The following is a 27,825-nucleotide window of genomic DNA, read 5'->3' as shown; positions in this document are numbered from 1 at the left end:
CACAAGGCTGCTATATACTGCTGATGAGAAAAGGTATTTAGCAGTTTATATTTACTAAAATAATTGCATCTTTATGTTCTGTGTACTGTTGGATACCAGATATAGTGAATGCAGGGTCCTGGGTTTAGTAACACTTTACCTCCTCCCAAGAGCCAGGCCACCACTTGTATCCAGTTCAAGGACTGAGGGGAGAAGTACTAAGGTATGGTGCTGTAATGTTTTTAAGAAGGTATGTTTAGGACCTCGTCAGACCCTCCCACCAGCAAAGATCTGCCAACATTGCATGGAGAAGCACCCACAAACGCATCCAAATACCCAGGTATGACATCAGTGCTACTAAAATAAGGGGTGTAATGAAAACAAAAAACTTAATATGTTGATGAAAGGTAGAAGCAGGGAAGGCAAATTATAATTAAATTAAACCACAAAAACATAATGCAATATGTACAGCCTTGTATGTGGTGTTTGTATTAAGTCTTTTTTTATTTTTTTGTTTATTTCTCCTGGTGATCCAGCCAGTGACTCACTCTCAGTCTTAGGGTGTCTATATTCTGTATGAAGCTATAAAGCAGCATTGTCAGTCTTGGGAGAGGGTAGTGTTAGATATACCAGGAATTTTAGATGGACCTGACTAACAAATTGTCTTATTCCTCACACCAACAGATAGGAGAGAGAGATAGTGAATTCAAAAAACCCTTACTGATTTGTAGAGTCACACACTCCATCCATAGATCTCAGTACAGGCAAAAAGGGCCCTAAAGCCGAAACCAGCAACTTGCACTTTTTCCAAAAGCAAACAGCATCTCCAGTAGCAACAGCAGCCTTGGTGCTCCCCCCAATGTTTTCCCATCTTCTCTGAGTTCCTTGTCCTTGGGATCTGCAGCAGCAGAGTCACCTCTGGTACTCCATTCCAGGTATCACTTCTCCTGCCAGACTCCTGTCTTCTGCGAGGGGCCACCAACAGAAGGACCGCACTGGACAGGCAGGCTTCTTCTGCTTTCAGGCACTTGCACCAAGCACATGCAAAGACACCAGAGGCCCCAGACCTAGCCACACAGCCGAATACTCCCCAGGCCAGAGCTCAGGGGAAGAAAGAGTCCACAAGGTCCACCCCAAATATTTATGTTTTTCCTCAGCATTCACCAGTCAAAATAAACTTCCTACTGGTTGGCAAGGGGGAACATAAATATTCATATTTAGTATTACTGTGACATTTTACTCTATTGCCAGAGGTACCAGTGACACCTGCTGGCAGCAGAGAGCAACAAAAGCACCACTGAGTTCAGGGGAAAACCAAATTAGCAAACAGACTATAAATCAGCTTGGGCTGACTGCCATCCAGCAAGACTAAACTTCGATCACCCCTGCTTAGGGAAGGATGGCTACACTGAGTTTGAATTACTATACATGTATAAGAAGTGCAGCGCTAAAAAGTATATACTCCAATAAAATATTTTATATTCAGTATGTTCTCCAAATCATATGGATAATAAAAGTAACACAATAAGAAAATATTAAAAGTAATAAAAATAAATTAATAAAATAGTGACAGTTCGTGATGAGTGATCTATACAGGAGCTGCTAGTGACTTCCCGATCCTGTGGTCTGGTGACAAATAGTGAAAATGCGCATTCACCAGATGCGTATTTTCAATACGCATGTGATACATAAACCAGAGGTCCCCCTCATGGGATGGGATGGACGAGCTGGACTCACAGCCCACAAATGATTTCATCCCCAATGGGGGATAGATATTTATGTCAGAAGTATACATAATATATGGAAAAACCGGTCTACATCAAAAGTATATATAAGAATGTGTGGTTCAAATTGGATCAAATACACAATTACACACAAGATAAATTAATATAAAGATAAGTCAATATAAAAATAGATCAATATAAAAATATATATCAATATAAAAATTACACACAAGAAAAATCAATCCAGAAAAATCAATATAGAATTGAATTCATTAAAAACTCAAATAGAATGCACTAAAACCAAATATAAGGTGCGGCCCATAAAGGATACAAGACAGGAATATATATCATATTAATAATTTCAAAATCACTAGAAACCTATAAAAAATTCATATATGAAAAAATTCATACAAATATGAAAAAAATCATAAAAATATAAAAATTCTAAAAATATGGAACAGTATAAAAGTATGTATGGGGATGCGTGGGCGTCTTCTAACGTTTTGACAATTTTGCAATGATTGTGACAATACAGATAATATATAAATACATGACGCACAGCACTGGCATGATGGCCATACCTTTCTGATGAAGTGCTATCTCACGAAACGTGTTCAAGGGGCCTGCACGCCGTGATGTCTATTTTGCACATTGGTCAGTAATGGTTTTACTTGCTTTTATTTACATATGAGTTACTTTACCACGTGGATTAATAAATGCCAATTTTAAACTACTACACTATGGGCTATTTCTTCCTGACTCCTTGGTGAGCCTTACATCCGTTCCAGAGCCCAAGCATCAGGAGTCTGTGACACATGATACCACCCTAAGTATGACGCACGCCCTGATGTAGGCTGCCCAGTACCCTCTCCATTTCCTAGAGGGAGACAACAGTTTGGCTGCTCTACACCCAGAGGAAGGAGAGTCAGCTAAGACGGCCCAGCTCATCCATCCCATGAGGGGGACCTCTGGTTTATGTATCACATGCGCATTGAAAATACGCATCTGGTGAGTGCGCATTTTCACTATTTGTCACCAGACCACAGGATCGGGAAGTCACTAGCAGCTCCTGTATAGATCACTCATCACAAACTGTCACTATTTTATTAATTTATTTATTTTTATTACTTTTAATATTTTCTTATTGTGTTACTTTTATTATCCATATGATTTGGAGAACATACTGAGTATAACATATTTTATTGGAGTATATGCTTTTTAGCGCTGCACTTCTTACACATATATTTATGAGGTTTATTTTTTGGTAGCCTTGCGTGCTATAGCTGCTATCATTTGAAGCGCTCACTGATTGCATTTATCTTTGAATTACTATACAGTTTACAGGAAACTCCTTTAAATCCTAACCAGATACATGCAAATAGTATCAAGTTTTGACTGTGTATGGGTAAAACACATCCAGGGGTGTGGAAATTTTTTTAAAAACTACTTGTCCATGGACTAAATCAATCTACTTGTCCCTCATGACAATCTACTTGTCCAGGTAATAAAAAAAAAAAATTAACCAAAACCGTATTTAAATTCGAGGTGATTTTAGGAATGTCTGGGGCTCTTAAAAACAAAAGGGGCTTTATGGTGACTTAAATGTGTAATAATTTTAACATTGCACTGTTTATCTCCTTCTTCCCTCCCTGCCTGTCTCCAGCACCGCACCCGGGGACTAGCAGGGAGGAGAGAGACCTTGCAGTGTAATGAGCACTGATTGGCTGTTCGTCAGGAAAGGTTGGGTCAAGGCTTACACTTTATCCCTTTCGCTGCCAGAGCAGTTTTTGCTTTCTTTGCACACGTTTAAAAAATAATTTTAGGCCTGAAGATTACATAAAACCCCCAAACATGATATATTTTCTGAAAGCAGAGACTGTAGAAAATAAAATAGTGGTAGTTCCAATTTTTTATGTTGCATGGTATTATAGCAAAATTTCAGTAAAAAATTTTTTGACAGGCACACCCCTTATGATTAAGTGCGTGGCACAAAACGCATCAAGGAGGAGCCATACGCCGTGGCGTAATGCCGCCGGAGCCTCGAGAAGGTCCGACGGCCATCTTTGAGCTTGGATGGTCAGTGTGTCTTCAATGCTACTGTTACCTGATTTTATATTACTCTTATACTCACGTGGATGGCTACATTTGATTTATTAAATAAATTACTTTTAATGACTACACTATTGGCAACCTTTTCTTTGGCTCCATTCTGAGCTAAACAATTCACAGAGCCCACTGTGGAGGACGGCTACAGTACAGTACAGGATCCAGAGGAGGGAAATTCCTGCCCAGGCTGCATCATCCATTATAAAGGGGACCCCCGGCTGACCATACTTTATACATATATGCGTATATTAAATACGCATCTGGTGAGTGCATATTTTACTATATCCCTGGCACATCACCGAATATTTCATTGGCACATGGATTATTATTCATGATCACTTACATACGGATCTTCACCTATTGTCACAGTTTTATGGACACTATCATTTTCACTTATTGTCACCAGGACTTTATATGATTTATTTATTAGAAGCACCATATTTATTTATTTATTATAAGCACTTTGCATATCTCATCATTATTTATTATTGTGCCTTGGTACACATGTATACGTGAGCACAGCATTTTCTGTCTATTTATTTATTTTCATTAGTTTTATGAGCGCTGCACGATTATTATTTTATGCTGATTGGAGGTTATCTGGTTACCTTCTTAGTGCAATAGCAGCTGTTTCCTAGCACTCGCTGATTTTCCTTTTATTTCAAAAAAGTAATAAATTGCCTTATTTTTTTGTAAAATATAAAAGATGAGGTTGCAGCGAGTAAATAGATATCCAGCTTGTCAAACCTTAAATGTGTGTGCACTCGTGAAATGGCGACGAACTTCAGTACCCTATATTTTCTTTACATCAACACTTTTAAAGCTCCTTATAGGTCACCACTTTAGCGTTACAGAGGATGTCTCATGCTAGAATTATTTCACTCATTCTGGCATGCGCGGCAATTTGTAACATGTGTATCGCAATTGCCGGTTTCATGCGTAGGCACCCCAGCATGTGCTTTTACATTTGTACGTGTGTATATGTGGGGGAAGGGGCCTCAAAATTTTTCTGGGGAGATTGTATGTGCTTGGGTGCAACTTTAAATTTTTACAATATTAAAAAATAGGCCCTTACATTTGCAAGAAAAACCCCTTGGGATTACGTGGAGTTTTGCATGAATTGGGCATAAAATGTGCTCTGAATGTCATCTAAGTCACAACAATAGAAGAACACAGTCTGCTGAACATAATACTACACAAACATTAGATGTTGCCATGGTTTAATTGCACATAACATGTAAACATTCACAGTGCAGGGAGGAAAAAGTATGTGAACCTTTGGACTTAATAACTGGTTGACCCTCCTTTGGCAGCAATAACCTCAACCAAACGTTTCCTGTAGTTGCAGATCAGACCTGCACAATGATCTGGAGTAATTTTGGACCACTCCTCTTCACAAAACTGTTTCAGTGTAGCAATATTCTTGGGATGTCTGGTGTGAATCGTTCTCTTAAGGTCATGCCACAGCATTTCAATCGGGTTGAGGTCAGGACTCTGACTGGGCCACTCCAGAAGGCGTATTCTGTGCTGTTGCAGCCATTGTTTTGTTGAATTACTTGTATGCTTTGGGTCATTGTCCTGTTGCATCACCCATCCTCTGTGGAGCTTCAGTTGGCGGACAGATGGTCGTACGTTTTCCTGCAAAATGTCTTGCTAAACTCTGGAATTCATTTTCCCATCAATGACAACAATCTGTCCAGGCCCTGAGGCAGCAAAGCAGCCCCAAACCATGATGCTCCCTCCGCCATGTTTTACAGTGGTGATGAGGTTTTGATGTTGGTGTGCTGTGCCTTTTTTTCTCCACACATAGTGTTGTGTGTTCTTCCCAAACAACTCAGTCTTGGTTTCATCTGTCCACAGTATATTTTGCCAGTAGTGCTGTGGAACATCCACAAACTTTGCAAACTTCAAACGTGCTGCAATATTCTTTTTGGACAGCAATGTGGTGTCCTCTGTGGTGTCCTCCCATGTACTCCATTCTTCTTTAATGTTTTCCTTATTGTAGATGTGTCAACAAAAATGTTAGTATATGCCAGAGATTTCTGTAGGTCTTTAGCTGACACTCTGGGATTCTTCTTTACCTCATGCAGCATTCTGCGCTGTGCTCTTGCAGTCATTTTTACAGGACGACCACACCTAGGGAGAGTAGCAACAGTGCTAAACTTTCTCCATTTGTAGACAGTCTGTCTTACTGTGGACACATGAACATCAAGGCTTTTGGAGATACTTTTGTAACCCTTTCCAGCTTCATGCAAGTCAACAATTCTTGATCGTAGGTCTTCTGAGAGCTCTTTTCCACGAGGCATGGTTCAGAATTAGACAGTGCTTCTTGAAACCAGTAAACCCAAAACAGGTGTGTGTTTTTTAAGGGCAGGACAGCTGTCAGCAACACATCCAATATCATCACACTGATTGGAGTCAAGGTTGGCTCACTCCTGGCTCCAATTAGCTCTGGGAGAAGTCATTAAGCTAGGGCCTCACATACTTTTTCCTCCCTGCACTGTGAATGTTTACATGTTATGTGCAATTAAACCATGACAACATCTAATGTTTGTGTAGTATTATGTTCAGCAGACTGTTTCTCTTCTATTTTTGTGACTTAGATGACGTTCAGAGCACATTTTATGGCCAATTCATGCAAAACTCCACGTAATCCCAAGGGGTTCACATACTTTTTCTTGCAACTGTATGTGATGATTTTTGGTGGCAGGTTCTCTTTGAGACATCCAAGGTCTAAAAGACCCTGAATGTTTCCCCTCTGCTCCCCTGGGGATTGCTCTTTCCCAGGGATTTCATTACAATCTCTCAACGGGGACCTGGAAGTGACATCATAACGTCACGTCCGGGTCAACCCAAGAAGGGGGGTGGAGCGGACTTGTCCGCTCTTCTCCCTCCCCTCTAGCCGACAACAAGCCGCGCCCACAGATAGGCAAGCGGAGCCCGGGAAACCTCACACCGGGGGCGCGGAGAGGCTGGTACTGTGGAAGCAATCGGCAGCATTGCTGCCGCCGATTGCTTCACCTGACAGGTGAGCCCTGCTGCTTGCCCACAGCAGGGATAAAGGTAGAAAGAAACTACCTGCCCGGCGCCCAAAACTACATGTCCCGGGCATCGGGTGAAATCCAACATCCCTGACACCCACTTTTGCTTAGCCAGCCCCTTACATCTTGGACTGTGAGAGAGGGTAGCACTAACAGTCAGCACTGTATTGTACAATGCTCTCCATCTAACACTGGAACATTCCTAATAGTAGTAGAAAACAATCACATAACTACACTCCTTTAATTTTCAGTCACAGTTTGAGGTGGGTGCCGAACAAGACTATATTGCTCAGCTGCTGTGAAATCTGCAAAGAAGTTTCAGGGAGTACAGGGCCTGGCTGGCAGGGGGTCTGGCAAAACTGAATATACAAAATTAAATATATTCTGTTAGGAAAAGAATATACATAAACATTTGTTCCCCATTTAAAATATTATGTATGGCTATCAAAAGGAAGATGGCTAAATTGGGCATCATGTTTAATCAACTTGATAATTGTGTACATTCAGCCTTAGCTTACTTGTAACATTGAGCATTTTATTACCTGTTGCACTTTCTATTGTTTTTCTTTTATATAACATGAAAACTGTATTCTCTTCTTCCATTTGTATGTTGGTAATGCTCTTTTCAATCAGAATGCTGCCAAAGATCTAGAATACAAATATGTAAAGTGAAAAAATGAAGACCAGTAAGAAAGTGTATTTATTTCTATAAATATGACCTTATGCCCACTAGACATTTGCCGAGCTCTTCTGAATACATTTTCTCCTGGCAGGGGAAAAGCAGTGTAAAAAAGGTGTCTAAAGTCACATTTTGTAAATATATTTAGGAACATCAAGCTTTTGGGCCTTCATCCAATCTATTGGCCAGAATATTAATGTATTAAAATTGAAATGAATGAATGCTCCAGCAGTAAGTGATGGATTTTGTTTTCTGTCTCTAAATGCCCCTGCATCTAAACGTTTGTAAACGTCTATGTGTGCATGGACACATTGACTAACATGGGAGGAAGAGGGAGGGGGCTTAGAGGCTGGAAAAAATGTCAAAGGCCCTTAAAAGCTGCGCTTTTGACACCCAGTCCTATCAAAAAATCTTAAAGTGTTACTAAACCCACAATAGTAAAATTAGTCTGTATATGCAGTAATGCATGCTTGTTATACTCACTTTGGAACCTAAGGGGTTCATCCTCAGCATTGTGTAAAAAGGTTGTTTGATCCTGTCTGCTCTGATCCTCCCCTTGTTCTACTGTCCCCACGCCTTCTGCTGATAGTACAGAGCTCTAGGAGTCATTGTGCACATGCTCAGTTTAGTGTGTATTGCAAGAGTTTCTTTTTCTTTGGAAGGATGCATGTGATCCAGACAGTCAGAGCAGAATGAAAACCACTCCTACAACCTTTAATCAGTGCTCAGCTGGACACTGATCGAAGTTACAAGACTGCTCTAACTGCTGGTGAGAAAAAGATATTTAGCAGTTTATATTTACTGAAATAATTGCATTTCCATGTTTTGTGTACTGTGGGAGACTAGATATAGTGAACACAAGGTCATGGGTTTAGAAACACTTTAAGTTTAACTTTACTCATGCTGACAAGAAAAAAACGTTTGTTAGTCAACTGTATAAATTACGAATTTAATTGCAAAATTACAGTAGATACCAATATCTGCATTCTTTTACTTTCCTCCTTCCTCTATATGGGAGGGTCTGCCTGCTATAATCCCATGATCAGCCACTGTGCTATAATAAGACAAAACTGTTATTAAAGTGGGATTAAACCCAAAAGCAATCATTTTTGATATAGAAACTTACCAATTCTTATATGTGATGGCTGTGGTAGTTTTGTTTTTTAGGCTCTCTTTCCTTTATTTTCACCTGGTGATATGACTGTAATGCAGGCCATAGACGGTTCGAAAATCGGCCGATCTTTTGTCCGAAAGATTAACCGGCCGATTTTCGCACTGTTAGTGGGTTAATTGGTTGGCCTGTTTTTGGGTTTTTTGCACGTTTGGATTATCAGTCATGTTGGAAAATTTGTGGAAAACAGCCAAATCGTACGATTGTTTTAACGAAAAAAATATGCGCATGAGCCGTGACCTGTAAGGAACAGAAGTTTTGGCTGTTATATGGGGTGAATTTTGTGACTTGGTCGGCCGATTTTTGTAATCGTTGGTGGTAACGTCGACTTAACAAACGACCGATTTTTCATTTATCGTTCGAAAAAACGCACGGTTTTCGACCGTCTATGGCCTGCATAAGTCTGTTGTTTTTCAACGGAACCAGCAGTCGTGCAGCTGTTGAGGGTTGAGACAAACCATTTACTAATGACAGGGGTGCTTGCAATGATCAGCGTTTATTTATTTATGTAAAACCTTTATTCCAAAGGGAAAAAAAAACTGTTGCTATAACTGCTTATATAGTATTAGTTGGAGTGTGGCTTAAATTTGTTAGTGTGGAGGTTACTGGACAGATCATCAGGTGAAAAGGAAGGGAAAAAACCTTCAATAAAAAAACTAATGCAGCCACCACATCTAATGATTGGTAAGCTGCAATATATTACATTTTTGGTGTGGGTTTAATACAGCTTTAAAGGGTTTGTTCACCTTTACCAAAAACTGCCTTTGCAGAAAAGGTGTCTGTAGATAAAAACAAACTGTGCAGCTTTGACTAAAGTTGAAGAATGCCCTTGCTATATGTGTAGGATGTTTACAAAATTCCTGAAGCCTGATAGGAATATTCCCAAGAGTTTGCTAAGAGTGGCCTAGCCATTTTTGCTCACCTCCACCATGACAAGAGTGAGCTCTCAAGCACTAAGCTCAGAGCTATTGCTTTAGGGGAAAGAGCACGTGGGGGGATTGAATCAGAGAAAGAGTTCACACCTGTGATGGTGGAGGTGGGCAGTAATGACTAGGCCTCTCTTAGCAATGTGCTGGGAGTATTCCAGTCAGGGCCTCAGGAGGAACATCAATAGCCTACACCTACAGCAATAGTATTCTTCAACTTTAGTCAGAGCACCACAGTTTGTTTTTATCTACAGACACTCCTTACCTATGTAGCAGGCTCCTTGTACAAGAGGATTCAGAAGGAATCACATGTTCAGCAGTCAGTCCTTTCTCTCTCTCTCCTATTTGTAAAACCTGGGCATTCTGCCAAGTTCATGACTCATCCACTACACAGCAAAGAACGCTGGGAGAGGGGAGGAAGCAGGAAGTGAAGGGGAGAAGAGAGAGACACGAGGCTGGAGAAAAGACAGGGACATGTGGAGCCCGTCCAAGCAGAGGAGGAGGCACTACAGCACCCAGCGCGGATAGAGGGACCCTGCTGTGTGTTCAGAGTCTGGTGAGCTGTCCCACTGGAGAGAGTAAGACACACCATTTACACTTTGCATATAGACTGGGACATCCGCACCCCACTGCTGGGATCTCACCCATCCAGGGCCCTGTGCAAGCCACAGATCCCTCTGCCTGCTTTGCCCCTCACCACTAGTGTAATTGAGACTGTCTGCCCCGGGGACTGACACATGCTGGGAGATTGCATCCTGCGACTGCCCCTGGTCTTGGGGTGCTTTGTGTTGCGTTTAGACACTGAGGTTGGACCCTCTCAGCCCAGAAACCTAGTGAAATCGGATGTAACCCACACCAGCTGAAACTCCAAAGAAGCCTTCAGCTGCTATTTACTTCATTGTAAGGACTAAACGTGCACCAACTAGAGCTCCACCGTTACAAGGACTGAAGTGGGGGAATCTGGCTTAGTAGCCTTATTAGAGGTACCTCTTTATTGCATTCTGTTCTGACTCTGAGGTGATTTTTGGCTAACGCCCCTCAGAAGCAGAATCATACACCGGTGTGGGTAATACATTTCATTGATAGAGCATAAGTAAGTTTATTTGTTTGATATCAGTTGTATTCTGCTTAAAGTGCGGCTCTGCCATCCGGAGACTCTTGGCTGTGAAGCCCTCTAGTGGCAGACCAAATTTACTGCATTGCATAAAAGAAGAAAAGTAAGTTTTGAAGTTGAAAGGGGAACCCCACCCCTCTACACTGCATTTCATTCGCCATAAAATTGTTCTTGTTTTATTTAACCCTGTGTCAGCAAATTTCTTGGCGGGGTATTTGCTATTCATTACCAGTTGTGCCAGAGGGATTGGGTTTGCTTAGGGTTGGATCTATTGAGCGCAGGACCCATAATATATTCCAGCTTGTCCCAAGGGGCAGTGCTACACGTGGGGGCTCGTCCGGGATGGTGGCCTGCTGAACTATCCAGACTTGATCCGGACTGTGAGAGAGGAGGAAGCCATGTTGGATGACAAAGAGAGACAGTCAGACTCTGTTGTAGGGGTCCGGGTAGTCAATGTGGGAGGTGACACCCCTGAAGTTGAACTCCTTAAGACTCAGGTGTCCCAACTAATGGAGATGGTGACCTTACTAATGGCGGGACCGTCGGGTTTAGCGAGAGAGACTAGAGCAGTTTCTGAAAACCTGTCAGGAGTTGCCCCAATGCAAGCAACTAGTCCCACCATTCAAATGATCTGCTTTAATTGTGGAGGGACCGGACATGTCAGGAGAGTCTGTCCGAGCCCCAGGAAGCCTGAAGCTAAGCGCCAAAAACCGGCGGAAAACTTCAGAGGGCCCTGGTGAAGGAGCAACCCAGGGACCCCACCACCGTAGCTAGCTCCACTCAACCAAGTAAAAGGGGGGCGAGGAGAAAATCTGGTCCTATCCAGAAGGACCCCACCATCCCTTACAAACAGCCTAGGGAAAATGCCACTTCACCTCAGGGAGTCAGTGCACACCTCAAACCTGGGAGTCAACCACGGCTTAGGCCGAGCCAAAACTCCCCCAGGAGGGGAGTAAGGATAAGAACTGCAGAACAGAAGAAGACGGCTACCTGTTCACCACTCCCTGAGAATTTAGTGGGACCCTCCCCTGTCGTCCCGATTCAGGTAGAAGGGATTTATACCAGGGCTCTTCTGGACACCGGAGCCCAAGTAACCCTTCTGTACCGAGACTTCTATGACAAGCATCTGAAGCATTTGCCCTTGCAGAAGCTGGAAGACCTGGAAATATGGGGCATAGGAACCCAGAGGTTTCCCTATGATGGTTACCTATTCGGTCAGACTAACTTTTGATCCTTCCATGACAGAAAAGGCTGAGACTTTCGAAGCCTTAGCCATCATCTGTCCCCGGCCGCCTGGGGCCAATAGGAGTCCCCTAATCATAGGGACCAACACCAATCTTGTCAGGAGGCTGTTGGCGCCATTGGTCGAAGAGCCCAATGATCAACCCACTTCTGTACATCCCATGCTGAGGCAAGCATATCAGCGCCTGGTACAAGAGAGGAGAGCCCCAGCGGAAAGAATAGGGAAGATATGGCGCCTGGATCAACATGAGAAGGTGCTACAACCCGGAGAGGTGGCGTGTTTACAAGCATCAGTCAAATTGACCTGGAAGCAGCCAGGCCCCTTCATTGTCCTTGAGGCTGGTGGCTGTGAAGAGAACACAGGAGTGGAGATCCTCCCGGAGGTAGTGTCAACAAAAGCGCTACGGAGGAGCCACGGAAAGGTTTCGGTCAGTGTTCATAACCCAACTGCTGCCCCAGTGAAAATCCCAGCTCGGGTGCTGTTAGGACATGTGGATCCTGCAACTCCAATCTTGCCCACTGAGCTAGGGGACGGAAGAGAGAAAGAAATCCCTGTCGATGCGTTTTACCCAAGGAACACCCCCCTTTCCCCGGAATGGAGAGAGAGAGCAAAGAATCAACTCCTAAGGTGGCGGGCTGCATTCTCCAGAAGTGAGTTCGATGTGGGGTGTGCAGAGAGTGCCCATCATCGGATTCGGCTTCGAGAAGACGCCCCATTCAGGGAAAGGGTTCGACGAGTTCCATTGGGAGATTTGGAAGACCTGCGTGAGCAATTGGCAGAGTTGAAGAGGACAGGCATCATCAGAGAGTCCCGAAGCCCATACGCCTCTCCGATAGTGGTGGTCCGGAAGAAGAACGGATCTTTGAGATTGTGCATCGACTACCGGACGCTAAACCGAAGAACTGTTCCTGATCAGTGTACCACCCCCAGGATAGAGGATGCTTTGCAAAGCCTATCAGGGGCAAAGTGGTTCAGTGTGCTGGACCTGAAGAATGGGTATTACCAGATCCCCATGCACCCGGAAGACCGAGAAAAGACCGCGTTCATAACCCCAATAGGGTTCTTTGAATTTGACCGGATGCCTCAAGGTTTGTGCAACTCTCCAGCCACCTTTCAAAGGCTGATGGAGAAGACGGTGGGTGACATGAATTTAATTGAAGTACTGGTATACTTGGATGACATCATTGTGTTCGGGAAGACTCTGGAGGAACATGAGGAGAGATTGGAGAAGGTGCTCAAGAGACTTCATGATGAGGGACTGAAGTTGTCTTTGGAGAAGTGCCAGTTTTACCAACCCTCGGTCAATTACCTGGGTCATGTCGTATCTGCCGACGGAGTGGCCACTGACCCCAAGAAGCTGGAAGCTGTCACCTCATGGCCAAGGCCCACAAATATCACAGAGCTTAGATCTTTCCTGGGGTTTTGCTCCTATTATCGCAGATTCGTCTAGGGCTTCGCTCGGATAGCCCGCCCACTCAATGAACTGCTCAGAAACGAAGAAGACAATGATGATGCAGATCTTTCTAGACCTGCGAAGCCAGCAGTGGGACCCAGGAGGCCTAGGGAATCTATTCAAGGACAATGGACAACCCAGTGTGAAGAGGCCTTTGAACGGCTGAAAAAGAGTCTAACCACCGCCCCAATCCTGGCCTATGCAGACCCAGCCAAGCCGTACGAATTGCATGTGGATGCAAGTAGAGATGGGTTAGGGGGAGTCCTCTATCAAGAACAGAATGGATGCTTGCGACCTGTCGCCTATGTGAGCCGGGGTTTGGCATCCGCTGAGAAGAACTACCCACCCACAAGCTTGAATTCTTGGCCTTGAAGTGGGCAGTAGTGGACAAACTTCGAGATTACCTACAGTATATGGAGCAGAATTCGTGATAAAAACAGATAATAACCCCCTCACATACAGTGGGGATCGAAAGTTTGGGCACCCCAGGTAAAAATTTGTATTAATGTGCATAAAGAAGCCAAGGAAAGATGGAAAAATCTCCAAAAGGCATCAAATTACAGATCAGACATTCTTATAATATGTCAACAAAAGTTAGATTTTATTTCCATCATTTACACTTTCAAAATAACAGAAAACAAAAAAATGGCGTCTGCAAAAGTTTGGGCACCCTGCAGAGTTAATATCTTGTACTGCCCCCTTTGGCAAGTATCACAGCTTGTAAACGCTTTTTGTAGCCAGCCAAGAGTCTTTCAATTCTTGTTTGAGGTATCTTTGCCCATTCTTCCTTACAAAAGTCTTCCAGTTCTTTGAGATTTCTGGGCTGTCTGTCAAGCACTGCTCTTTTAAGGTCTATCCATAGATTTTCAATTATGTTGAGGTCAGGAGATTGTGAAGGCCATGGCAAAACCTTCAGTTTACGCCTCTTGATGTAATACCCCGTGGATTTCGAGGTGTGTTTAGGATCATTATCCATATGTAGAATCCATCCTCTCTTTAACTTCAGCTTTTTCACAGATGGCATCAAGTTACCATCCAAAATTTGCTGAAATTTTATTGAATCCATTTTTCCTTCTACTCGTGAGACGTTCCCTGTGCCACTGGCTGCAACACAACCCCAAAGCATGATTGATCCAACCCCATGCTTAACAGTTGGACAGAGGTTCTTTTCATTAAATTCTGTGCCCCTTCTTCTCCAAACGTACCTTTGCTCATTCTGGCCAAAAAGTTCAATTTTAACCTCATCGGTCCACAGAACTTGTTTCCAAAATACATCAGGCTTGTCTATATGTTCATTTGCAAAGTTCAAACGATGATTTTTGTGGTGAGGACGTAGACGAGGTTTTCTTCTGATGACTCTTCCATGAAGACCATATTTGTACAAGTATCTCTTTATAGTGGAATAGTGTACCACAACTCCAGTGTCTGCCAGATCTTTCTGGAGGGATCGTGCATTGAATTGTTTTTCTCACAACCCTGCGAGCTGTTCTGTCTGATATTTTTCTTGGTCTTCCAGATCTTGCTTTAACTTCCACTGTTCCCGATGACTGCCATTTCTTAATTACATTCCGAACAGAGGATATTGACATCTGAAAACGCTTTTCTATCTTCTTAAAGCCTTCTCCAGCTTTGTGAGCGTCAACTATTTTCAGATTCAGTTTTCTAGACAACTGCTTAGAAGAACCCATGGTGCTGATTGTTGGGGCAAGGTCAGATGAGTCTGGGCATTTAAAACCTTTGAGATTGACATCACCTGGTCTTCCCAGACGATGATTGAGAACAATCCATGACACTGGCAGGTCTCAGCTTGGCAAAGGGGTCAGTGCATGCTATAAATTCTGCAGGGTGCCCAAACTTTTGCAGATGCCATTTTTTTGTTTTCTGTTATTTTGAAAGTGTAAATGATGGAAATAAAATCTAACTTTTGTTGACATATTATAAGAATGTCTAATCTGTAATTTGATGCCTTTTGGAGATTTTTCCATCTTTCCTTGGCTTCTTTATGCACATTAATACAACTTTTTAGCTGGGGTGCCCAAACTTTCGATCCCCACTGTACATTCTCACTACAGCTAAGCTGGATGCTACTGGCCACAGTGTGTAGCTGCCTTATCGGAGTTCACTTTCAGCCTCAGTTATCGACCAGGGATTGGGAATAGGGATGCAGATGCCTTATCCCGAAGACCTCACTGTTCCAAGGATTCCCCAGAAGAGTGGACTCAGGTGCCCTCTGAAGGGGTACGAGCCTTATGCCAAGGAGTGGAACACCGAACAAGAGGTGGGTCCAGGGCAGAAGACATTGGGATTTCGGCGTCTGGCTTTCCCAGGTGTTATTGCAATGTCACCCAGGTTGGGGGTGAAGGACTGCCCAAACTTTCCAGGAAGGATCTGCGAAGAGATCAGTTGGAAGACCCCCTCTGCGGCCTAGTATTGAAGGCTTTAGAAAGCAAAAGCCCTGATTTGCTTCTTACATCGTCAAGTCAGGCCCGGCGGCTACATCGTGAGTGGGATCGGCTACAGTTACGCCACGGAGTGGTCTACCGAATGGGGCCCCTCTGATGATCCTGAAGAGAAATGGCAGCTATTTTTGCCTGCAAAACACAGAGAAACGGTGCTGACTGCTCTCCATGATGACCATGGCCATCTGGGACCAGAAAGAACCTTTTGTTTGGTGAGAGGCCGCTTCTACTGGCCCTGCATGCGGACAGAAGTTGAAAGTTACTGTCAGTCCTGCATCCGATGTATTCAGAGGAAGACTCTGCCTCAACGAGCTGCCCCAATGGGCCACCTTCAAAGTCAGGGACCCATGGAGTTGGTGTGCATTGACTTCCTGTGCCTGGAGTCGGATCAGAGTGGACAGGGAAATATCCTGGTAGTGACTGACCATTTTACCAGGTATGCCCAGGCTTTTCCTGCTAGAGATCAGTTAGCATCAACTGTGGCAAAGATTTTAGTAGAAAGGTTCTTTGTGCATTACGGACTACCACAACGTATCCACTCAGACCAAGGGAGAGATTTCGAGAGCAATCTCATCAAGAGACTCTTGAGTCTACTAGGCATCCAAAAGTCGAGGACTACTCCATACCATCCTCAGGGAGATCCTCAATCGTACCCTCCTGAATATGCTCGGGACATTGACTTCAGTGCAAAAGCAACACTGGAGTAAGCATGTAGCAGCCATCGTACATGCCTACAATAGCACTGCCAACGATGCTACAGGATACTCTCCTTACCTGCTGATGTTCGGCCAGGAAGCCCGACTGCCAGTAGACTTGGCTTTTGGAACCTCTGTAGACCATACCTCTGCAGCTTCCCATAGAGGATATGTGGACCGCCTAAGGAAAAGCCTGAAGATTGCTTATGAGAAGGCTCAAGCCACCTCAGACGCCAGGGGACAGAGAAACAAAGAGAACTTTGATCTTAGAGTGCGAGTACAGGACTTACAATCTGGAGACAGAGACTTACTGAGAAATCTGGGTATCCCTGGAAAACACAAGTTGGCGGATAGGTGGCGATCAGAGCCCTATGTCATCTGCAACAATTGCCTGGATTGCCAGTTTACCAGATTCAACCAGAAAAGGGTGTTGGCCCACTCAAAACCTGGCACCGCAACCACCTTTTGCCTTTGTCAGATGCAGTCCGTCTACCATCACAATCTGATCCACAGTCTACCCCCTCAACTTCTCAGAGGACTAGACCTGTGACCAGGTCACAACCCACACCACCTCCTGCAGATGAAGAGGACAGTGAGAGTGAGGAGGTAGGGACAGATTTGCTGTGGCCATCTGACATTTCCAAACCCACCATTCCTTCTTCCACTGGAGTGACTGATGTAGTTCCTCTTAGGCCAGAGGCTCCTGAATTTGTGCCTCAGGCCCAACCTGCAGAAGACTTGCAAGAACCTGAAGACTGGTGGTCCATTGTTGATGAGGGAGAAGATGTGGAGGAAGCTGAACTGGGAGAGACAGAGAGCGTCGAGCAAGAAGCGAGGGTTGATGAGTCAGTAGTGTCAGAACCAACATCGGAAGCAACGCCAGACCATTGCTAGAGCCCAGAGAACAGAGAGAGCGTAGAGTTATTCAACCCCCAAAGAGACTGACATATGATGTGTTGGGTGAAAACTCTGAGGAAGTAGTACATGCTTCTCAAAGGAATCTCGTGACGCCTGGTTCTCCTACAGCAGTTTCGGTAGAGAACAGCCCCAACTCACCCCCTGGCACATCTGGTTGGGTCATTCCCATTAGTGTGGCCTATGGGCAGGACAACCCTCACTCTGCTACATGGTGGGAGGTTCCTCTGCCAGATTCTTATGCAAGTGTGAATAATTTAATTTCCTGTGTGTACTAACTTTGCTTTTTCTCCGCGTGTATATACAAAGAATGTAACAGGTTGCTTTTACTGCTGTCTTTGGAGGACCAAAGCTTCTCTGGTGGGGGGAGTGTGTAGCAGGCTCCTTGTACAAGAGGATTCAGAAGGAATCACATGTTCAGCAGTCAGTCCTTTCTCTCTCTCTCCTGTTTGTGAAACCTGGGCATTCTGCCAAGTTCATGACTCATCCACTACACAGCAAAGAACGCTGGGAGAGGGGAGGAAGCAGGAAGTGAAGGGGAGAAGAGAGAGACACGAGGCTGGAGAAAAGACAGGGACATGTGGAGCCCGTCCAAGCAGAGGAGGAGGCACTACAGCACCCAGCGCGGATAGAGGGACCCTGCTGTGTGTTCAGAGTCTGGTGAGCTGTCCCACTGGAGAGAGTAAGACACACCATTTACACTTTGCATATAGACTGGGACATCCGCACCCCACTGCTGGGATCTCACCCATCCAGGGCCCTGTGCAAGCCACAGATCCCTCTGCCTGCTTTGCCCCTCACCACTAGTGTAATTGAGACTGTCTGCCCCGGGGACTGACACATGCTGGGAGATTGCATCCTGCGACTGCCCCTGGTCTTGGGGTGCTTTGTGTTGCGTTTAGACACTGAGGTTGGACCCTCTCAGCCCAGAAACCTAGTGAAATCGGATGTAACCCACACCAGCTGAAACTCCAAAGAAGCCTTCAGCTGCTATTTACTTCATTGTAAGGACTAAACGTGCACCAACTAGAGCTCCACCGTTACAAGGACTGAAGTGGGGGAATCTGGCTTAGTAGCCTTATTAGAGGTACCTCTTTATTGCATTCTGTTCTGACTCTGAGGTGATTTTTGGCTAACGCCCCTCAGAAGCAGAATCATACACCGGTGTGGGTAATACATTTCATTGATAGAGCATAAGTAAGTTTATTTGTTTGATATCAGTTGTATTCTGCTTAAAGTGCGGCTCTGCCATCCGGAGACTCTTGGCTGTGAAGCCCTCTAGTGGCAGACCAAATTTACTGCATTGCATAAAAGAAGAAAAGTAAGTTTTAAAGTTGAAAGGGGAACCCCACCCCTCTACACTGCATTTCATTCTCCATAAAATTGTTCTTGTTTTATTTAACCCTGTGTCAGCAAATTTCTTGGCGGGGTATTTGCTATTCATTACCAGTTGTGCCAGAGGGATTGGGTTTGCTTAGGGTTGGATCTATTGAGCGCAGGACCCATAATATATTCCAGCTTGTCCCAAGGGGCAGCGCTACACCTACATGGACAGTTTTTCTGGTAAAGCTGAACTGATTCTTTAAGGGGTGATGCATTGCATGAGAAATAAATGAAATTAATTGGAAAGTTCTGTACTCATACATGGTACAAAATACTTAGGGGGAGATTTAATAAAAATGGTGCACTCAGAATCTGGTGCAGCCGTGGATGGTAGCCAATCAGCTTCTAACTTCCGCTTGTTTAATTAAAGGATAAGTTCACCTTTCATAACATGTGTCATGTTACACTCATATTCAGGGTGTAATATGTAATAATGTCACAGCTAGCTGGAGATCTTCTCCCCCCTAGCTGTCAAATTTTTTAAAAAATGTGGCCATTCATGGCCACTTATTCACTGTGTTCTGTGAATGAGAAATTACAAGTCCCGACAGCCTTATCGGCTGTTGGCTTGTAGTTCTCAATGGACTACTAAGGTGCTGTGGAGTGCCATGGTAGTTCATTGAGTCTTCCTGTCAATATATCTGTAGCACCCATCAGGTTTAGCTAGGGGGAGTCAGCCTGGGATGAGTCAGCCAGGTTACTCTGTGTCAGGGCTGAGGACTCTGCAGGTCAGTTCCCTGATACCTTCCCATGCTCTAGAAGCTTGAGAAGTTTCTTGAAGTAAGTGGGTAGGGGTGAGAAGGGACTGATCCGCATACCTAAGGGATCTTGGCCAATACCAAAACAGGAGGCTTGGCATGGAACCAGGACAGCCCTTAAGTATGAGAGAACCTGATCAGTAGAGGTAGTGTAGTGCCAGGTGAAAGATGGACTGAAAGCTGGAGTGTGGAGCCTGGGAGGTGGCCCAGGGATGGGCCGGCCTACAGGCTGGTGCTGGACAGGGGAGTCTCCACTGTACCACCATCTTCCGGGAAGGACAGCCTGAACAGCAGGGGAGGAGCCAGCCCAGCGAAAGGCCTGAAGGCAGCCACCTGCCTATTGAGCTATCAGGAAGGACAGTGTCAGTAACTTTACACTTCCTGAGCCAGATAAGGGGAGAGGGCAGTCAGGTGGAGAACCCAGCTAGCACCCCATCTGGGACTGTTTCTTACGTTGGGAGTTTCTGAGTCCCCTTGCCCAGGGCCACCCTCAAGCAGCTGGGTGAGGAGGAGGATTAATCTGGGGTCTGAGGAGGTACAGCAGAGAGCTGGAGAGCTCTTTAAAGGAGAGACCTTTTCTCCACAGACTTGTTCATAGTTGCTAAGGAGTTTGTCATCACAGTTCACAGTTTCCTTGGGCATCCCATACACCCCCAACCCCATGTTCAAAACCACTGAATAAAATCACAAAACCAAGCTTGAGGACAGTTTACTGTCTCCGGTGTGCAGGTGTGGAAGAAAATGCGTGTTGCCTGGCTGTCAGAGTTGTACGGGGACCCAAAACTCAGCAACTCTTAAGGGGTAGTGCTACATATTTGCTTGCCAGTACATTCCGTATGGGCAAGCAGATGTACTGACAGATCTACAGGAGACCTACATGGCATTAGCGATCTACTGATCGCTGGTGCAATTGTTTACAGGCTCTTGCAACAAAAAATAATAAATGAACATTTTTGCCTGCAAAAAAAATGTGCATTTATTATTTTTTGTATAAAGGTGAACTTATCCTTTAAGCTTTGGCAATAAAGCCAGGAAGCTGATTGGTTTCAATGTAGAGCTGCACCAGATTTTGCACTCTCCAGTTTTGGTAAATCTCCCCCTTAGTTTCCAGGCTAACAAGAAAGTGACATTCTTCTGGAAGAAAATCAAATCTAGATGCAGACTAAAAAAGAGAACTTATTTATAACATTAAAATTCGAAGTGACTTATTTAGTAATGTTATATCACTTTTATAATGTACATAAAATTGTAGTCTACAAGCTTGAGAAAACTCACCTATAAAATTTCCCTCTATAAGGGCACTTACCTGTCCCGGGGGTCCAGCAATGGCATCCTGAGCCGATTCTTCAATCGACTTCAGGTACTGGCGCCGGCATCTTCAGTAAGGGAAACCAGAAGTGAAGCCTTGCGACTCTACAGCTGGTTCTCTACTACACATGGCGAAGTGCGGTGTGCTTTGTGAATGGGCCACAGTCTTCTGGGACATGTGAAGTTTACCAGAAGGCTGCAGTGGTTAGGAGGGGGGGGGCTACTTTCCGGCTCAGATCACTCCGGTGATCTGACCCAGAAGTGGGAGTGAAAGAACAGGTACCTGCTTTCCCCCAAAAAGTGCCAAATGTAGCAGTGGAAGGGCGAAAAGGCAGACGAGTGAAATTTCCCCTTTTGGGTGGCGTTCTGCTTTAAGTACAAAAAAAACGTAACAGAGCTATTACACAAAGGACTACTTAAATCCAGTAAGGAGTCTATGTTATGTACTTACTAATTTAGAGAAGAATGTTATTTATCTGTCTAGGACAGGGGTCTCCAAAGCTTCTAAACAAAGGGCCAATTAACTGTCCTTCTTTAGGGAGCTGAACTGTGGCCAGTGGGAGAAGAAGGTGCCCTGTCATCAGTGGGAATAAACAATGCCCCAGAATTGGTATTAAGTGGAGTTAGTGGGAGTAATAGGCCCCATGGTTGGTGTCAGTGGGAGTAATAGGGCCCCATGGTTGGTGTCAGTGGGAGTAATAGGGCCCCATGGTTGATGTCAGTTGGAATAATAGGGCCCCATGGTTGATGTCAGTGGGAGTAATAGGGCCCCATGGTTGATGTTAGTGGGAGTAATAGGGCCCCATGGTTGATATCAGTGGGAGTAATAGGGCCCCATGGTTGATGTCAGTGGGAGTAATAGGGCCCCATGATTGGTGTCAGTGGGAGTGATAGGGCCCCATGGTTGGTGTCAGTGGGAGCAATAGGGCCCCATGGTTGGTGTCAGTGGGCGTAATAGTGCCCCATCATTGTTGTCAGTGGGTGAAATGGCACTCCATCATTGGCATCTGTGGGAAGAATAATGCCTCATTATTGGTGTCAGTGGAAGGAATAGTGCCAAATCATTGGTGCCAGTGGGAGGAATAGTGCCCCATCATTGGTATCAGTGGGAGGAATAGTGCTCCATCATTGGTGTCAGTGGGAGGAATAGTGCCTCATTGTTGGGGTCAGTGGCAGGAACTATGCCCCACTGTTGCTGACAGTGGAGGGAATAATGTCCCAAGGGCCAGATAAAAGCAAGCAAAGGGCCACAGTTTGGAGACCACTGATCTAGAAATATTAAGTATAAAATAAGCTGGACATCCTTAGTACACGACATACATGAGTGGTGCTATATGCTACATCTGTTTAGACTTGGGTTTAGTGTTGGGTTTAGTGTGAGATTGTAAGTATGAGTCAACTTTAAATATACTATATGTAAAGCAAGGATAACTGTACTAAAGAAACAAATTATTCACTTACTTCAGTCCAATCAACTGGAGCATCGGGGTGTTTAGTAATTTTCTCAAAAAAAGCTGCAATGTCTTTGCTATTAACATCTTGCCCAAAGAGGGTTTTAACAGTATCATGAAATTGATCATACGTGATAACAGCTGTAAAATAAAAACAGTAATATACAAAAAGCAGCACATAATAAACCTATTATTATTAAAATAACAGTGCTGCAGTGGCCTGCAATGCTGTCATTACACCTCATTTCTGTTCTCATTGAGCAAAGCTCTAACACTCTTGGAAGTATTGAAGCTTGCTTACCTCCCATGGATACCTTCTGGCTTATCACTATGATAGGAATATGTGGAAGGCAGCATGTGAAAAGCAAGCTTTGATGCTACTAAAAATTCCTGTGATTTGCTGATCAGAATGGCCTGGCATTCAAGTGTTTGTGAGGTGAGGGGTAGATGGCTATAGGCTGCAGTATGTATGTTCAGGCACTTCTTGATGCCTACACTTCATGCATTTTAGCAGCTTTTTTAAAATAACTTTAATATCAAAGTGCAAACACATCCACAAAATGGGAAAAAAAAATGTATATACTTGAAATAATTGAAGACCTAAGAGTACCTATAGGCAACATATGACTATTACCAGATCAGGATCAGGTGATGATTAAAATGTCCAGCGATATCTTCATACATAAGCAGATGCATGCAGTCATTAGATTAGGTGTTGGCCAAAGCAAATAATGATCTATTGTCTATGGTATCTATCTTGGCATGCCCATTGGACATGATGTAAAATATTTTCTGATTCATTTTAAGAAAAAAAAAAAATGCTTGAGGTGTGAAACAGCTTCAGGGAAATGTATTCAGAATATGTCATCGCTATCCTTTATCTACAGAGACCTTTAGGGGAAAAGTCAGTCAACCAGAATAGGTTTTCTTTTACCAAAAGCCTGTTGTTCCCCTGGGAACATAGGTGTCTGGGTGACCTACTGGAGATGTAGACACCTAGGCATGCATACAGGTTTGCTAGTGTGCAGTCTGATGTATGATCACGTCAGTTCACGTGTCCATTTACTGCTTTATGACCACAGCCAGATTAAAATGTACTCAAGTGAAAATTATAAAAGCACAGCTGAAATACATATATAGGATTTATTTGCATTCTGTGCATCTAGTTTTGTGATCCAGGCAACACAGCCAAGCTAAGTTTTGTCAATACATTCCCCAGCCTTCTGACTGTGAAGGAGCAGTAGCAGACTGATGAAACGTTCTAACTCGGGTGCTCAACCTTTTGAAGAGCCACTTAAGTGATCTGGTGACTGGTCACAGGCCACAATGAAATGAAATGATTCAGAATTTTTTTTTTTTTATTTTGAATAGCATATTGAACATTTTCCTCTTGCAGCCTCTGAATTCCGGTAGGAGAGAGGAGGATAAGCCGGCCTTCAGCGGTTGCAGGTAGAAAATGGAGAGGATCGTTCCCGCATATGCTGCCCCACCACCCCTCCTGTCCAAGTGTAAAACACAATGTGACAAGGAGGCTGCACAAGCCCTCTGGAGCATGCGGTGGGGTCATCATTGTAACCTTGATACTACACCAATGGTTGAAGAGGTGTGGTAAAACATGTCTCAACTATAGGGTTTTACCACCCCGCAAACCACAAATGTAGACAAGTCCTTAACGTCCTGAGCCCCCTATAAGGCTGCATTCACACTGATGTGCTGCAGTTTATCCACACCATGGGTGCAGCACAGTGCACCTGCGGCTTTCCTACGGGTTAGCTGCTCTTTCCCATAGACATATTATATCTTGCAAGTGTACTTTCTGAAAGTGCAACAGAACCCCATGCTTAGAAAGCGCATCAAACCCACAGGGTATAATAGAAGTGCGCTTCCCTGGTGTGGGGTCGAGGGCCACATCAGAGAGCTTCGAGGACCACATGTAGCCCACCGGCTACAGGTTGAGCACCCCTATTCTAACTTCTGCTCCCTTCATGTTAACTGTCAGCAAAAATGCATAACTGCCTCCTAGTGCTAGCCCTCCTTCTACCAGTCTGAGTCCTAAACAGGAGTTTACAGGATGCTGCTATCAAGACAAATTTAGATACTTTTACTAGTTGTATGTATTTGTTTTTAAATGAATCCATACTACATTAACTGGTCTTTTTTTTTTTTACATTTGCCTAGATTTCACCTTTTAAGCTGTAATATTAATGCTTTCTTTACTTTATAAACTAGAGTTGGCTGAACACAGGCAGATCATGGTCATCTATGGCGAATTGGATACAACCTGGGCTCTGTGGGCTTCCCTAAAGGCAATGATTAAAGCCCAGGACCACTTAATGCTTTCATTATAGAACACACATATGTATGAAGTTGCTGTAAAATTTCTTGTTACAATGTCTTCTGTTACAGTCTGTATGGTGGTTCAAGGATGGAATACAAGGGATACAGGGTATAAATACTGTATATACAGTAAATGGATGCTATTGTTGTGGTAACAAGGGTGAAAACTTCACTCTGAGATTTGATATTCACAAGGGTTAACACAATTAAAAAACAGTACTAAACACAAAAACAAAAAACTTTATATATTACAGCTTACCCAGCCCTAATTTAGTTTTATTTTTTTTAGGCATTTTTTGTTTTATTTTAACTTGGTCACCTGGCCAGTAACACACTTCCTGTCTTACGGGGGCTCCACTCTATGGAGGAGCAACAGAGCCACCCTTGGACAACAGCAGTGGCAGCCTGTGGGGAGAGGGTAGTGTGCAATGCACTAGCAGGTTAAGATGGACTTAACTAACAGATTAAAACAGAACTCCAGCTAACACATTTTAAGCAGTTACAGAACTGTTTTTTTTTTACTTTGGGGATAAAAGTTTTCCATAAATAAATAAAAGCTAACCATTGTAAGTACCCCTGTTAGTGCTGAATGGTTTATCTCAACCCCCTAACTGCCACTTTATCTGGACAGCTTGGTCTGTTAAACTTATCTGGAGTTACACTTATAATAATATAACAATTTCACATTTTCAGTGAATTGGTTAGAATATGTAATCTGCAAAAATTACCTCTAGAAATCCCCCTGTATTTTGATTTATAGCAAATGTATCACTGCTTATATTTGACAAATATTTACTAAAAAGATACTTTACCTGTATTTTTAATACCATGGGCAAATCTATCTGTTTTATTTTGATATTTTATAGTTCCTATTAATCTTTTAAATGCATGCAGTGAAGACTTAAAGTTTTTCTGCAGTACAAGCTGATGCATTGTATTCTCGTTAGATGCCATGTTGTCATCCACTTTACCAGACATAAGAAGTCTATTTTTTGCAGACCTGGAGACAAAAATAAGTGTAAGATCATCATCGTGATGTATTGATGGTGTGACTGAGCAAGAGAAACCGTAACACAACCCATACTAAAATTAAGTCACAGGACTCAAAATTCACAAAATTACTTAAAATTGCTACAGAATCACACTAATACTAAGGGGTGTATTTATAAAAAAAAATGCATAGCAATTTGCTCAGTGAAAATGCATGTACATTTGTTTTGTGTGAATGAGACATCAAATTGAATGGTATTAGGCTATGTCCTGTGCTTGACAAATGTTTTTCATTCATTTAAAATGGTAAACATGGCATTTGGCCAATAGTTGGAGTAAAGTATTATAGGAATACGAATCTTTGCCCCATTTACATAGACAAATGTACATTTACTTTCAGTATAGGAATTGCAAAGCTTTTTTTTTTTTAAATAAATATTATTATTATTATTATTATACAGGATTTATATAGCGCCAACAGTTTGCGCAGCGCTTTACAATATAAGGGAGACAGTAAAATTACAATACATTTCAGTACAGAAGGAATAGGAGGGCCCTGCTCATGGAGCTTACAATCTAAAGGATACCCCTTAACCCTTTTATTGCCACTGACGTAGAAACTACATCAGTGGCTGTGGGAGGCTTCAAACACACTTTTGGTGCCTGGTAAAAAATAAAATAAAAAATTCCATTATATATACCGCCATTTGTAAATGCTATAACTTTCACATAAATCAATTAATTTACATGTTTTGGGATTTTTTGTTAGCAAAGACATGTAGCAGAATACATTTTGGTCTAAATTTATGACATTAGATTTATTAAAAAAACCTTTTACTGGACATATTTAATGGCAAAAAGTCAAAAATATTGTTTTTTTTTAATCAAAATTGCCTTTTTTTGTTTATAGCACAAAAAATAAGAAACGGACAGGCAATCAAATACCACTGAAAGAAAACTCTATTTGTGGGAAAAAAGGACATACATTTCATTTGAGTGAAGTGTTGCATGACCGCGCAATTGTCAGTTCAGTTACAAAAAATGGCCTGGTCAGGAAGGGGGGTAAATCCTCTGGAGAGTAAGTGGTTAATTATATTAGATCTGTAAGGCAGGGTTTACATACAGTGTATGTGGTGTATTACCCCAAACATTTTAATGCGCATTATGTCACATTTAAACATGCATTACAGTAAGGTGCACCACAATGGACCAAAATACGCGCTTGCCCCTTTTTTTCACAACGCACAGATGGTTCACATCTATATGTTGTGGTTGGGGCGGACTGACCATTTGGAAACTCGGGCACTGCCTGAGGGCCCGGGGTCAGTAGGGGGCCCCATGAGATGCCCCTGGTACCTTTTTCATAGGCCTTTTTGAGTTTGGGCAAGGACACAGGGGCCCCATGATCCCCTGTTGCCCGGGGGCCCTATGAGTTGTCAGTCCGCCCCTGGTTGTGGTATGCTAAATTGTACTACACAATTTCATAATGTACGGTAAAAGACGCACTTTACCACAATTCAAACATGTTAACTCTGTCTAAGGGCTCATTCATACCATGTCCGCTTTCTTTGGCTTGATCAACGCAGGCCCAATGCAAAGACACATGGGAACCAATCATGCTCTGTTCACACTATACATGCTACATTTGTACGCAGTGCAATGCACTACACTGTGGGGTGTATTTACTAAAACTGGTTCACTCCGAATCTCGCACACGTCTGCATGGAAACCAATCAGCTTCCAGGTTTTATTGCTAAAGCTTAATAGAACAAGCTGAGGTGAGAAGCTGATTGGCTCCCATACAGAGCTGCTCCAGATTTGAAGTGAACCCCTCTATGCCAAAGAATCACAGTACATTGCTGTGGTGCACAGAGTTAAATGAAATGTGATTTTTTGACATTTCAATAAAAAGAAATATCTATAAACACTGCAATGCGTTGTTACAAGACAGCATTATGTGGGTGCACAACCCATACCAGTGAGAGGGCACTATGCACAACATAATGGTGTAAATGAGCCCTAAGAGACATTACTTACGTTTACTTCCCAGTCTCCTGGTTACCATGGCAATATTATTTCAGTTGAAGGAAAGC

General features: G+C 43.4%; 1 protein-coding gene across 1 annotated transcript in view; it reads right to left on the bottom strand.

Annotated features, from left to right (window-relative positions):
- WDR64 (WD repeat domain 64) overlaps positions 1–25,696 on the bottom strand; it is a 119,554-nt gene extending 93,858 nt beyond the window's left edge. The window contains exons 1-3 of the mRNA XM_089674819.1: positions 25,555–25,696; positions 22,416–22,546; positions 7,393–7,498 (exon numbers count right to left, since the gene is read on the bottom strand). Of these exons, the coding sequence (XP_089530945.1) occupies positions 7,393–7,498; positions 22,416–22,546; positions 25,555–25,696 (379 nt within the window). The remainder of the gene's footprint in view (positions 1–7,392; positions 7,499–22,415; positions 22,547–25,554) is intronic.
- Between the last annotated feature and the right edge of the window lie 2,129 nt (positions 25,697–27,825).

The sequence above is a fragment of the Staurois parvus genome, unplaced genomic scaffold (assembly GCF_062004578.1).
Source record: "Staurois parvus isolate SC_StPar_1 unplaced genomic scaffold, SC_StPar_1.0 ptg000012l, whole genome shotgun sequence".
NCBI classification, from domain to species: Eukaryota; Metazoa; Chordata; class Amphibia; order Anura; family Ranidae; genus Staurois; species Staurois parvus.
Note: the sequence above shows the minus strand (reverse complement) of the source record. Positions and strands in the feature narration are given on the sequence as shown.